The sequence below is a fragment of the Crassostrea angulata genome, chromosome 7 (assembly GCF_025612915.1).
Source record: "Crassostrea angulata isolate pt1a10 chromosome 7, ASM2561291v2, whole genome shotgun sequence".
Taxonomy (NCBI): domain Eukaryota; kingdom Metazoa; phylum Mollusca; class Bivalvia; order Ostreida; family Ostreidae; genus Magallana; species Magallana angulata.
In genome coordinates, this window is record NC_069117.1 from 2,344,590 (window position 1) to 2,360,095 (window position 15,506).

At 32.2% G+C, this 15,506-nt stretch overlaps 1 protein-coding gene and 1 pseudogene across 1 annotated transcript; both read left to right on the forward strand.

The window, feature by feature from the left end:
* Nucleotides 1–3,347: 3,347 nt before the first annotated feature.
* LOC128156344 (uncharacterized) lies at nt 3,348–10,969 on the forward strand (annotated as a pseudogene).
* Nucleotides 10,970–13,333: 2,364 nt separating this feature from the next.
* On the forward strand, nt 13,334–15,506 carry LOC128155631 (uncharacterized). Its single transcript, XM_052817441.1, has one exon. It carries the CDS (start codon nt 13,384–13,386, stop codon nt 15,091–15,093), a length of 1,710 nt encoding a protein of 569 aa, XP_052673401.1. The 5' UTR covers nt 13,334–13,383; the 3' UTR covers nt 15,094–15,506.

The window sequence follows — 15,506 nt, forward strand, 5'->3', positions numbered from 1 at the left end:
ATTTTAAAGCAGACTGTTGTTGAAATTTGGAGGGGCAGTTTCAAAATTTACTTTTTTAAATTTTAATGTTTAAAATACTTTTTCTAATAAGACACCAACTTTCATTTTACCAAAAAATAGCACGGTTCTTGTTTACAATTATACATATGGTAATTACACTTACGCCCATGTCAGTCTTTACAAACAGGAAATGCTTCAAATCATAAATCTGTCATATCCCAAAAAAACAAAATTAATTGATTTGTCGTATTTATACTTGATTCAAAAGCTTTTCAGAAGTAAGAAAGATATATAGCAGGTTCCAGTAAAGGATTGAGGTTGAGGTCTCAAAATCTTTAAAGAATCAAAACAATACACCAGAAAAATTCAATTTTCAACGCTTTATACAACCATTCCCCATGAAAAATTAAAATCTAAGCTTTTAGATTATTCATATGAAGCAGAATTTATTCAATAGAAAGTGTAAGAAAAGAATGAAACACTTGCTGTGGCCTTTAATTTGACATTTAGATATATTGATGATTTTTATCCATTAACAAGAGTTACTTTGGCTCTTCTGTTTACTTAAAATATACAAATGGGCATGAAAAAAGATACTACAGATTCTTAGATATCTGTTTCATGTTTGGATATTTTACTAGGAAAAAGGTCAGCTAGCGACAAAACTATTTGATAAACATAATGATTTCAATTTTTTCATCGTTAACGTACCTTGCTTATGTAGCAATACAACATCATCACCTGCTTATGGGGTTTATGTCTTTCAGCTTATTCGTTTTGCATGATCATGCTCTATATACAAACGACTTCTTAAACTAGAAGCTACTAACAAACATGTTGTTGGAACAAGAATATCAAGAATCTCGATTAAAATCATCTTTTCGCAAGTTCTATGGTCGATACAATGACCTTGTCGGCAAGTACAATATTTCATTTAAGATCAATTCTATGTAAGAATCAATAATTTATAAAAGGGTCTGGCCACGCATAGTCACCAATTGTCCTTATATTTCATACATGACACACCTAGGTATAAAACGCAAAAAACCACTAAAAGTTGGTTGCTGGGGGTAACCGTTGCTATAGTAACCGAGGCTTAAGATGGGAAATTAGCAAAATTTACCTACTTTGAAGCCATATTAGAAAGTTTTGCCCACTTATGTAAACTATCAAAGTCATAAAACAGCCTTTGTCCTATTTTTAATTATTTAATTACATAATAAGATTGATGGAGAAACCAACACTTTTAAAATGTTACCATGGAAACCGTTACAAATTTTTGAAATCAGTTTTCTGAGGTTTTTTAATAAGCCCAAATGTGAAACTGTTAAATCTTTTAATCTGTATCCATGTTCATGCAATATATATTTTATCATGAAAATTGACATCCGTTGCTATGGCAACAAAGCCAAAAATTAAGAAAAACTGAGAAATTGAAGATTATTTTGATATGCTTTCATTCCTGATTTTAGAATCTATTTGCAATTGTTCTAGTTGGAACTTGTAAAAATATATCTAAATTTTCATTATAAACCCGTAAAACCTCTGTTATGCAACAGAGAAGTGTTGTTGCTATGGAGTATTAAGTTGCGTAAAAACTCACACAGAAATTCTTACTTTTTGAAAAGTCCATAGCAACGGCAGTTATTTTTTTTTAGAAAATTTCAGATTTTTTTCAAGTGTCATTAAAGTTAAGTACATACTTTATTTTTTCTTACCATTTGATTTTATATATTTATTCATTATAAGTGAATAATATCCATTTAAAGATGCCTTAAAATATTATAATTTTCCTTATTTTTAAGCTTGTTACCATAGCAACGGTTCTCAATTTTCATATTTAAATTTTTAATTGCACAATCATAAAAGTGTTTACCAAAAAATCCAAGATTTGCACTTTTTATTCAAATTAGATGAAGAAAACAGATTTTAGAATATTAATTCTGTTTAGTAACCATGGAAACCCTCTTAAAACGTGCGTTTCTCCATGAATATTTTTCTTTCTTTTGAAAAATGACAACTATTTTTAATAATATATTCTACCCTGGAAACCCCAAGTTCTGCACATTACTCACAATATGTTCTCAAATAAACATTAAAATGCCATTTTTAGGTCTTTACCCTCGGTTACCATGGCAACAGGACCACATAGCAACAAACAAATGGTGCTTTTTTACTCACCAAAGTATATCAAATTGTCAAGTATGAAGAAAATCCGTGACTATGCCTGGCCACCGAATTTTGATTCTTACATAGAATTGATCTTAAAAGACCCATGCTTACTGACGTTTTTCATATTGGTTAGACCATTATTTTTACACAGGATGGGCTACGGTTTATTCGTTTTTCATGATCTTGAAAATGAGCACACATCGGATGGGACTGGGCAACAGAGGATGCTTACTCCTCCTAGGAACCTGATCCTACCTCTATCTTTTAAGAGGTCTGTGTTTGCTCTGAATTTGTATTTCACTTGAGGCCTTTTTCAGACGATTGACAGTTTGTTATTGTCATTTTTCATTAACTTAAAAAGAATAATTATATCTCGCTTTAAATTTAACAATTGACACTAAAATATTGATTATTTGGAAAATACCTGGAAACTAAAGCAATGTGAAAAAGTAAAATTTGAAAGAAAATATTAAAAAAGCCTTGCCATTTGCCAAGATAAAGTCCAACGTTAGTAAAATCATTTTGTAATATTTTATATATATGTATACCCTACATTGTTGTAATTCTAAACGGAAAAATTAATAGCATTGAAATAAAATGTGAGTGCGTGTAAATGCATTCTTGTTCAAATAATTATTCACGATGATAACTAACAATTTTTTTTAATTTACTGTGTAGTAGGTGAATTAGATAACAATTTAAACACCTCAACAATAAAAATATTTCTTTTTTTTCTGAAGTCGAAAGTGGTATGACATATTATAGTGTTTGTTATACATGTACTTGTAAGCAAGGATTTTAAAGTCGCACGATCTATTGCATATTGTTAGAATTCATAGTTCAGGTTTCTTAGTTACTAGCTTAACTAGTTAAAGCCTTCTAAAGCCTAGCTAAAGGCTGTGAAGCCCCGGGCCAGTTTCCATTTAGAATGGTGGAAAAGCTGATTTAAACTTTTTAATTCTAATTCTAGTTTTTGAACTCTTTACTTTTAGTCTCGTAATTGACAATAATTTTTTTAATTCACCCAAAACTTCTACAAGTAGCTTATTAGGTGAGCTATATCTTATCTTCATATTGAATTACTTCACCCTCTTATGTAGCGCATGCAAATACTTAAAATTACTATTTCTCCCTCAGCAACCAGCAACTGGTACTTTGTGACAAAAATTAAGCATAGGCAATCAAGGAAAAATGTCAACTAGGAGAGCATCAACTAGGGGAGCAACAGAAGTTATTATTGCGATACAATTCGGATTAAATCAAACATCAAACGCTTGCATGATAAAAAACAATCAACAAAAAGAGTATAAAGAGTTTAATGTACCATATGAAACACCGTCAAATGCAACTAAGTCAGTGACAATACCTACGACGGCATTATTTGATGACAAGGGAGCCATCCTATCATACGGATTAGAAGCTGAGCTCCAACATCTGCAGCTTGATAACACTAGTCACTATTTTCTTTTCCGCGAATTTATTTAGGATCTTTTTTGTTCAGAAGAAACGGTAAGTTTATTTCATTAACACAGATATTTTCAACCAAGAGAAGATTCATAAACATTTAAAGTTAACTGACAGTCTTTTCTTAACATGTTAATAAAAAGAGCTCATTTTACTTTAGGTTCCAGAAAACCTTATTGCCGTGAACGGCAGACAAATGAAATCAATTGACGTAGTGACCGCTATCTTTGTTCACATGATCGGTCATATCGAAAATAAAACAGGGCTTCTTCAAAGTTTATCAGTAAACTTAAAGTACGTTTTGACAATACCGACATGTTCATGTGAAGATTCGAGAACATTTATGAGAGAAGCAGCCATAAAGGTAATTTTGGTATTTTTATCTATATGTTTTTAGCTCACCTGAGCTGAAAGCTCAAGAGAGCTTTTCTGATCACATTTTGTCTGTCGTCCGTCTGTCTGTCCGTCTGTCCGCAAACGTTTTACATTTTCAAAATCTTCTTAAGAACTACTGGGCAAATTTCAACCAAACTTCGCACAAATCACCCTTAGGCAAAGAGAATTCAAAGTTGTAAAAATTAAGGGCCACGCCCTTTTTCAAGGGGAGAATTTTTACGAAGTTTTACATAGGAATATATTCAGTAAATCTTTTAAATTCTTCTTCTCAGAAACTAATCAGTCAGGAAAGCTGAACCTTGTGTGGAAGCATTCTCAGGTTGCGTAGATTCGAATTTGTGAAAATCATGACCCCCGGGGGTAGGTTGGGACCACAATGGGAGGTCGAAGCTTTACATATGAATATAGAGAGTAAATCTTTAAAATTCTTCTTCTTATAAGCAAATCAGCCAGGAAAGCTGAACTTGTGTGGAAGCATCTTCAGGTAGTGTATATTCAAAGTAGTAAAAATCATGATTCCCTGGGGTAGGGTGGGGCCACAATGGGGGGTGGAGTTTTATATTGGAATATATAGAGTAAATCTTTAAAAAAATCTTCTTCTCATGAACTAATCGGTCAGGAAAGCTGGAACTCGTGTAAAGCCATACTCAAGTAGTGTATATTCATAGTTGTGAAAATTATGATCCCCAGTGGTAGGTTGGGGCCACAATTGGGGGCGGGTCGAAGTTTTACATAGGAATATATAGAGTAAAATTTTTAAAATCTTCTCAGAAACTAGTCAGCCAGATGATTATTTATTATTGTTAAGACTTTGGCCCCCAAACAATTCTTCGGCCTCACAAGAGGTTCAGCGTTTGATGTAGGTTTATATCCCATATACATGTATAAACAATTGTTAAGGATCGTTTTGAGAAGTACAGTACTTAACATGTGATACGACTATAAAATCATCCTGTTAGAAAAGGGATTTATGATTATAAACATAAGAATATCCAGGGGGAAATGGATTTTATTTATACAGGATCTACATGTATTATTGTACATTGTCCAGATAGTTTGTATCTTGCCTACAATAACGATCTTTGATCCTCAGCAAAGTTCGATAACTCTAAATTATCCAGATTTCTTTTATTCGTACCATAAATCTGACTTTATACAGACAATTTTAGTTTAGTATTCTACTGCTAGTATAACCATCAGTAACACACTTGCATGTTTGGCGTAGTGGATCCACGGAGCACTCACACTTATATACATCTTGGTATAGAGTTCGAGCCATTCGATACACCGGAATTTTTTTTAACTCAACTTGTTTCTTTATTCCATTATATCCATTGTAGACGAATTTACAACAACTTTGTAAAATGCATGGATAGTCTCAGTCATTTTATATTATTTCATTTATAAAGGTTAAAAGAAAAATATCATTCTTATGATGAAAAAGATACTTTGAGGCTCATAAAATGTTTTGCTGATGTTATCAGACCTTTTGTTTCTCAGGTGAGCGATGTGGCCTATGGGTATCTTGTTTGAAAAAAAAATCGAAATGTATTACTGTAAAAAAAAAACCACCGGTTGATCCAGGCAGGTTGTTCGTCAGGAAATATCGAAATCGTTGAAGAAGCTGCTGCTGTGTTACAGTTTTGTCTACACAATAAACAAGACGAAGGAATAACCTTATTAGATGACAAGTACAACAGGAAGTACTTAGTTGTGGAATGTAAAGGTTTGTGAGTTTGAACACAATTAACTATCAATACTTCACAAAACTGTAAAAGTTCATCTATACAATTGTGTGGTCGATGCATTATGAACTTGACTTGTAAGTTGATAAGAAAAAGAATAATGTACACTTTTTTGGTAATCTTAATGTTGTAATGGATCTCAGATCTCGGGCTCTAAGTATCGAGACTAAACACTATTATGTTTTTAAAAAAACACCAAAAAATTATTCATGAATTCATCAACTAAATGAAAACCCATATTTACTTTATTGTTCTTTTTTCATGGCATGTACTTGTAGTCTTTTTGAGAACTTATTATGAAATGGTAATCGGCAAAATATTTGTAATTTAGATCTCTTGCTTTATTCTTCTTTTTTGCAGAAGATAATGCAACCATGTCGGTCTTACATTTTATCAACAAAAAAACGGTGGAGATTGTGTATAAGGATAACCTACAAATATGGAAAGGGTACCATGTTCTACACGATTTCGTCGAAATGATCAGTTTTGACGCTAAGAAAACCTTAGTAGATTTCTTTGAAAAATACCCCTTAGAATATTACGAATTTCTACAGGAGGTAAAAACAAAAATCAGACGGATATCGCAAACATGCTCAAAATTAAATATAAAGATATCGCCTGCCTTGCTTAAAGAGACACAATCGTCTGAAAGCATGCATGATTCGGTTTTTGGAACAGGACACAAAGACGACCTTGAATTTATTGCAGACAAATGTGCAATTAAATCAGAACAGTTTCAGATTCTGTTAACTGGAGCTGGAAGACGCATTGTAGACTATATAGAAAAACAATTGTTTACTAAATTTTCAAATATTAATCAAATCATTCTTGCTGGAGAATTTGCACTATCCCCGATTCTTCAGGACATTATCAAAACGTCATTTCCTGCGAAAAATGTCATCATTCCCTGTGAGGCAAATATGGCAGCAGTAAGGGGTGCTGTGTTTTTTGGACAAGGCCATGTATCAGTTGTGACAGATGTAAGTAAAGTGAATTTTGCTAAAGTGGCAACTGCATCTTTTTTCTCCGATTGTTGTTTTAACATAATCATACATATACGAAAGAACCTTTCAGTAATTCTCGATTATCTTCATTTCGCTGTGGGCTTTATATCTATTGAAAATGACATATATAGCATATTTATTTTGTAAGCCTTCTTAAATTTGTTGTCAAATATTGAAAGTAGTGGGAGTTGCCTTTGTGAATTTATTGTAATTTCCCTGTACATTTCAGGATTGTGAACTATTTAGAATGAAAAGTGAATCTTGACTTGACTTACCATTTGAAATTTAAAAAAAAAATGGTTTCTATACCTTTTTTATGAAACTGTAGGCATTTTGGGATATATTATAATTCATTCGAGAAAAAATCTGAGATTCATATTCAATTTTCTTATAATGGCAATAAAAACAAAAATTAAAACTCTATTCTGTATAATGCTTCAATAAAAATCATGGGCGAATAAACATATCTTGATCAAGCTGTGGTAATTTAAGATTTGTTGAAAGAATTAATACAATTTTTTATAAATCAGAAGGGCTTTTATTATTTCTGCACACTGACCCTAAAACTGGGTTTTAGTTTAAATAAAACGTGGATTCAAGAATTTTGATAAAGAAACTCGGGGTTTTTTTTGGTTTTTTTTTTTTTTTTATAAAATTCCATTATTAGTAATTTATGAAGTAAATAACTGTGATATTTGTGAAAGTAATGATATTGATATCTTGATGACGTATTTGTTTACTGTGTCAATTTAGTAGGTGCACTAAGATATAAAAAATCATAAATATTGCATGTTGTTGTAAGTTAGATGTAGAGAAGTTAAACGGATGGTTTTTTTACTTTTTCGCTTAGATTGTTCATAAAATGCAACATACATCTTTAAATAATGCACAAGTTGCGTTACCAAAGGCGTTATCAAAAGAAAGAGGACTTCGAAAAAGCATGACAGATAGAAAATCAAGCCCGAGTGAATCAAAGGAAAGAAAGCTCTCTCTCTCTCTCTCTCTCTCTCTCTCTCTCTCTCTCTGCATGGCTGCGTGTAACAAAAGAACTTACGACAAAGTCGTATTTACATGTATCTTTAGTCTCATGGATTGATCTTTAAAAAACAAAACTTATATAACACCGTTAATTCACAATTATTTTGATTTCTATCTTCATATTTTAATAGAACTAAATTGAAACACTGATTAGTTTTTATCAAATAACATCCGTTTATTAGGTCGTAAGTTCTTTTGTAAAACGCAGCCCTGCTTTGCATGTCATAAGACACATCACATGCACCAACGTAAAAAATGTACTATTCCGCTTGACGTTACGTTTGAATTTTGAACAGATCAATGTCATTGATTCAATTTGTACAGAAAATTAAATTATAAGATATGAACTCATAATCTGCCCAACTTATACTCGTAAAACCTGGGTTGGGGCAATTTCCGCTTTTTTATAATCCGCTTCGCGGATTATATAGCGTAAACTGCCCCAACCCAGGTTATACGAGTAAAACTTGGGTAGATATTGAGTTCATTCCTTAAATATACGGTGGATATTAATTATGGGATACATTTTTAATATTACACCTTGTATTCTTTCCCAACATGGCGTCATAATTAAACATTACATAATTTTAGGCGGCCTAGTGACGTAGGATGAAATGGTGAAAAAATAATTTAATTGAAAAGTGTATAGTTGTGAATGTAAAGTGTATGCTGTTGTATTTGGTTTCATAGATTTATAAACATATATGTAAGAAAATTAAAGGTTTGCTCGTTAATCTTTTTTACATGCGTTAAGTTGTTGACGTCTTGTTGTAAATGTGTGCTGTGCTTCAAAGAAAACAATACTACTTATATATTCTTACTTCAATATTCCTGAACTTACTTTAATATTCCTGAACGTAATGACTGCTTGTTGCAGTGATACATTGATGACGTGTTTATTCAAAGTATCAAGATAATAGACACATGTAGAAATTTCAGCTCGTAGATATTACATGCAGTTTTATGTTAGATGTAAAGACTTTAAAAGGTTCGTTTCTTTTTCGTTTAGATTGTTCCCAACATGCAACAAACACCTCTAAACAATGCACAAGTTGCGTTACCAAAGGCGTTGTCAAAGAAAAGAAGACTTATAAAAAGCATGATAGACGATGGAAAACCAAGCCCGAGTGAATCCAAGGGAAGTTCTCAACATAAACTGTGTGTGATATTGTGATGAAAGATTACAATCGTGTATGTTAAGTGTTTAAAATACATAAATACTCACCTGCGCTGAAATCTCAGGTGATATTTTTTTTATTGCATTTCGTTTAGCTTCCTTCAATCTGACCACATGTTTGTGAATGAATGAACAAAACTTCTAAAAACAAAACGTTCTTTTTCCCAGAACATTATTTAAAAGGTTCCTCTGCATACCGAAATGTTATTTGACGGAACTATAAAGTATCAAAGTTTGAAAAATGAATTCACTAATAAGAGATTAATACTAACACTAACTTATTTTATGTGAATTTTAACACATATTGTTTTGTTTTAGAGAAACTGGAAACAAGTTTAGGCGTAGGCAAGATATTTTATGATACATCTTAAAATTTGGTCCCAATTTATGCAAGAGATCATTATCTAATTATATTCGTTGAGAAAGGTGAAGTAATCCTTTAATTTTTCTAAAAACTGATAATGAAAATCTATATCTGTTAATAATTCAAAAAAAAAATATAACTTCTGATTTTCGTTTCAATTTCTTATTATGAATATGGTTGTCGAATATGCTTGATGATTAATTTAAAAAGGACTAATTCGATAAGGTCTTATATATCTGCCCCATTTTTAAATCAAATCATATCACACTAATAATTTGATTGTATATAAACAAAATGGAAATGTATAAGTTTTACAGCATTGTTCATTCCTGGTGTCTCTTTGGCGTCACGTAATTTTCCGCTATATCTCAAACACATGAAAAATTCATCAGTTTTCCTTTCTATCTAACATTAGAAAATAAAGAGCGCATCGCTTCTCCAAAATCTTTTTCACATATATTATTGTTCATTCATTTTGCACATTATATTACAAAATAGTATTGGAGCAACCATGCGCTTGATGTTTCCTTTAAAAAAATGATAGAAAATATTTAATTTTTTTTGCTTATTACGTATTTTTTGTGAACGTAGATCATGATTAACCTTACACCATGTTTTAATACATTATTATGGCAATGCACCAACATATCTAAATGAAGTTTTTGTTCTAAATAATATTACAAGAAGTGCAACCAATAAGAATTTTATTATACCTAAGATGAAAGGTAGAGAGTCTTCGTGTTTTTCCACAATGCAATCAAATACTGCAAAGCAATGCCCTTGAAGGTCAAGGAAATTTAAGAAAGCTGTAAAATCTGTTTAGTCTACAATTGCAACAGATACTTATAACGGCTTGTCCATTTTCTTTTTTATCTTAATTATTGTTATTACTTTCCATTATAATGAATTACCGAAGGAGACATGGCATTTTTCAAAGCATTATGCTACATTTCATTTTCAGTACCCTGCCGAAATTACATTGTGTAAATTTGTAGTAGGCTATACTTTTTTTATTTTAATTAAATTGTTATATAAGGACCCCATTGGAAATAAGCTTTTTAAGAAAGCTTTTATGGGACATCTTGAGGTAATTCATAACTTTGAATTTTGGACATAGAACACTGATCTCGTACATAGTTATAATCTCCATACGTTTAGAAATTACCAAAACGAATATGATATTTGATTGTCATAGATAATTTTTGATATAAATGTGATCACAATTCTATCTCAATTTATTTGGCATGTAATATTAGATATTTTATCAAGTATTACTTACAAATTTTCAGCCTTAAGAACTTTTGTAACAGCCAAATCATTTTTTTTCAAATTTCTTTGAAGATATATAAAAACATCACATGAAATATAAATGAGAGCTGGTATCAATCTTTCATTTCTTAGATAATGTTTTAAAAATGACACTGTATATATTCATCAGAATTTATTTTGGTGTTTAAAGCCACCTAAAGAACTGTGTTATTTCATACATACTCTAAAATAAACATGTGGGGTTTTTGTTCACTTTTCGAAAACTATGGAATTTATTTCTACACAGAATGTCCTATTAGCAAAGAAGAAGAGACTGTATATACTTAGTTGAGATTTTCAAAAACATTACATAAGATCAAATGAAGCATTGATTTGCGAAGGATACATGGAACATTTTATTAGAATCTACGCACAATCACATCATCTAATATCCAAATTGGGAATGACAGCATCATCTATACTACTATATTAAAATAATAGACTGTCTCGAATTTTAGTTATGCATTTCTAAATGACCCGTTCCTTTTCACGTCACAGGCGAACATGAACAAATTTTACTGAATTAAACATGCTTTAGTTGTAGTCCTTGAAAAAAAGATCGTAAGGCACTAACAATATTTTTAGTTTTGTAAATACCTCCATTATTTCATCATTTTATTAAATGAAGTTGAATGCCTGTCACTAGAAATGACTTTGTCCTAACTTAGTTAAAATTTGAAGCAGAAGATTAACATGCTAAAAGGCCTGATTTGATTGTACCTTTAAAACCAGGTGTATCTGAGCTATTTGTACGAAACAAGGTGAACCAAAGAACGATTTTATTCAATTTTAAAATAATAGTACAAGTGCAAGAGTTTAAGAGAATATATCACGACCAATATATTAATAACAAGATATTAATAAGTTGACTAAAACCAAAAATGAGTATAATAAACCAAAAAATAGATAGGTAGTAGAAAGAATACTTTTTTATTTAAATTTTAACATTATACCATGAAATGTGGCGATAACGAACAGAGTTCTTAATCAAAGTCCAACGGAAAAATACAAAACAGGAGCAGAGCAAACACGGGCTTCTACCAAAATTAGACGTAGGATCAGGTGCCATAAAGGAGTAATCACCCTCTTCTGGCCGGTAGGGATCAGCGCAAACACGGATCTCTATAGAATAAGGGGTAGAATATAGAGCAAAAACTTGTTTTAGAAGACTTAGACACGATTTATGCTCAAAATTATTATATTCATTTCATCCATGTTTAGTACCTATGATAGTAAATTTGGGTATTCTTAATGTTTCATCAAATTTGAAAATCAAAATTTGTGTTACAAGCATATACAAGTTATATAAACAGCTTTGTTTATATAAGAATGAATTTTTACCTCTGTATCTCGCTTGTATATCGACTTCTAACATTCAATTGTATGCCAATTATTCAAAATGTACAAGTTAACAATTTCGAGCATATAAAATAAAAGAATACGTTTTTGATCATAAATCATGTCTATGTCCAATTTATTTATGTCTGTCTTAATCCTAACTGTTTAATTTAAATTTTATATACCAAATATATAAACATTTTAGGTTATCATGAAAAGGGTGATCAACATCAACAACAAATAATTGTATAGAGGACACCAATGAACCCCCTTCATAATTTTTTTTAAATCTTCGAAATAAGTTTGTAGCTGTGCGGTTCCACAGCTGTTCTGAGTAATTAAAAAGGCATTGTCCTGTTCTTGTATGCATACTTTTCAAACAAAATGACATGTAGGACTTCTTTTTTATTGCTTTTATATCTTTTTTTTTGGCCAGTTTCGGGCAGAAATAAGCCAGTTCAAGAAATGGTTACATTCTTATCCTCAAATGTACAAGATGGCCGCGGGTTAAGGTAAACATGTCATACATTCAAAAGAAGAATTAATGAAACATACTGCTCAAGTATTTGCGCTAATTGAGCTTTGAAGTTGCAATTGGTGATACTTTGATCATTGCAAGCTTTGGAAGTGTAATACTGTGAAACTAATTTCATGTTTGTACATGTAATTCTTTTCCAAATTGACATTTAATAATAAATGACTTTTTTTAACTTTAACCCGAGGTGTGTGGTTGTCTGTGTTTGTACAAATATTGAAATTTTTAAAATATTTTATTACCAGGCATTAAAGATACCATGCTAACCATTCTATTTAGTAAAAATGGAAGAATTTTGAAAAATTTAAGCTCAAATCGTCTCTAGGTTCAATTAACCCATCGGTTAATAAAAAGTGAGCGGAAAATGGCGATTGGAATAGGCACCGATAGAGATTAAAGATATGCAATTCAATTATGATGAAAATGTGAATAGTCCACAAAGGTTCAAGTATAGTATAGATAGAAAAAATAGTAGTTCAAGTTCAATAATTAAAAAATTATTAATCTTCAAAGAATTGTTTATGCAAGCATTTTTAATCATTAAATATGTTTTCTAACAGTTTCACATCGCTTTTCCTGCAAAAGTTATAACCTTTTTATCTTGTATAACTAACAGGCTTTGACTACATTGTAAAATGAAATAAAACAATGAACATACCGATAATGAATGTTTGGGAGAAAACTAAATCTTATCAATGTGTGTCAAAGTAACTAAACGTCCCATCACTATCTGTTACTTACTGATACCATATCATTTTATAAACAAAACATAAACGAACACAATGCGGATCACTTATTTAGTTCGTAATTTGCAATCATAAAGTGATCCTCATTTCTTAGTAATGGCGGACCAGCCAACGAATGAAGCACAGGACGAGAAGTCATTTTGTGATGTTTGTGGACAGAGTCCAGCCCGTACGTGTTATTCAAGTTATGCCCACCTTTGCAGTGAACATTATGGAGAACAAAAGGACAAGCAACAGCCTGTGGAGAATAATGAAAATTCCGAATGGTTCTGTAGAAAGTGTAATGAGTCCGCAGTATTTCAACAACATTGTCATTATAGGGCTGACGACTCTAAGGCATTATATGCTGTCTTAAAGGAGAAGATTTTCCTCGAAAATAAGGAGCTGAAAGAAAACATTAAGCCCTTCCTTCAAAAAGAACTAGATGTTATTTCCAAACAGCGATTAGAGATTGAGACCGCCTACAAAACAGCTAAAGAACTTTTGGAGACTTGTGAACGTCTTTTACTCGAGCAAGTAAAAAGTGCAGCCAAATATTTAGCTAATGCTCTCCAAGGAAAGGAAGATGAACAAATAAATCGTATCGAACACCTTCAGAAAGTTATCGAAAGAAAAGTAGATGATTTGGAAAGCCTAATACAAAAAAATTCAAATTTGCTGAGCTCAGACGACAAATCTATTTATTGTCTATTTGAATCAAAAATTGCCGATTTTCGCACGCATCCTGAATTAAAACAATTGAACGGCTTAGAAAAACCCGAATTCAAACCAAATTTACTAGTCCATGAAACTTTTCCTCATTTTATAGGAGAATTTATTTATCAGGGTACAGAAAACCACATCAGCCAATTTGATATCAGAACGGATAATTTTGAAATAGTTAAAAAGCATCTTCAACAGCATCCAATTGTTTTGAAGGTTTTGCAGAGTAGCTCACCGACACAAGGTTCGTTTGATTTTGCTACTGTCAGTCCTAGTCGAGTTCTGACGAGTGGGGCTGAAAAACGGGTCCACATGTTGGATGCTACCATGAGAGATGGCAGCCTTCAGACATATAAAGTATCATGCGAAAGTCCCTATATTGCTTTCTCATCTTCTCGAGGGATTTATTATAGCCACAGAACAGACGACCAAAGAAGTACCATAAAGACAATTGAAAATATGAATTCAAACGAAATAGATACGGTTTTATGGTTTTTTGATGTTGAACTCCGAGGACTAGCATTTAACTCATTCGGTCACCTCCTTGTTTGTGTGTGCAGTAAAAAAGATAAACGTTCTTTCGTCGAGCGCTACGACAGAAATATAATAAAGGTCCAGGAAATTGAGCACAATGGTGACAAGCCACTGTACAAGAAACCTTCCTTTGTGTGCTGCAATAGGAATGGTGACGTCTGTGTAGCAGACCACGGACTGAATGCCGTCATTGTTGTTGACCAGTTTGGGGTCTTCCAGTTCTCGTACCGGGGCCAAAACGAAAACTCTTTCCGACCATATAGTTTGGCCACCGACCATTTGTGTAACATTGTGATCACAGACAACGTTAACCACAAGATTCACCTGCTGGATAAATATGGAGAGTTTCTGACGTTCCTGATGACAGAGCCTACAATCGTAACACCGGGAGCCGTAGTTATCGACAGGAAAGGGAAGCTTTGGATCGGGGAATCAATGAGCGGGAAAGTACACGTGATTAAATATTTGGGGGGAAACTCAGTGAAAACTCCTGTACAAAGACCCTACGCATTAACAGTCGGTGCTATAATCAGGTCTAGCACAGCCACTAGATTAAGCAAAGTAGTTTAATCAAATACCCACATAGCTTTAATAACCTACCTACATCTTGTAAAGGAAGTTAATGTAGCTACTTAATCAACTTTCCTATAAGAGCATTTGTACAAAAAGTCGCACTTTGTTGCGGTTTTTACCTTTGAAATGATCTGAAGACAATTTATAAAATAGCCCTTAGAAATTTTGCTCCCTAGGGCAAATGCAGTCAAAGTTCTTAAAGCTCTGAGGCTGTGAATAACTGTTGATGTGTTACCTAACGACTACTTCTTCACAAAATACCAAAGAAAAAACAGTTCTGGATAACATGACAATGGTTTGATACTAATTCAACACAATGTGCGGAAATCACACTTATCTATGCCTCATCGCACACAAGGTTGTTACTCAAATAATGGATAAAACTACTTTTAAAATACAACAATGATTTA

What these genes read in the sequence shown, in the direction of transcription:
- LOC128155631 (XM_052817441.1), top strand. Translation starts at nt 13,384, where the DNA reads ATGGCGGACCAGCCAACGAATGAAGCACAGGACGAGAAGTCATTTTGT.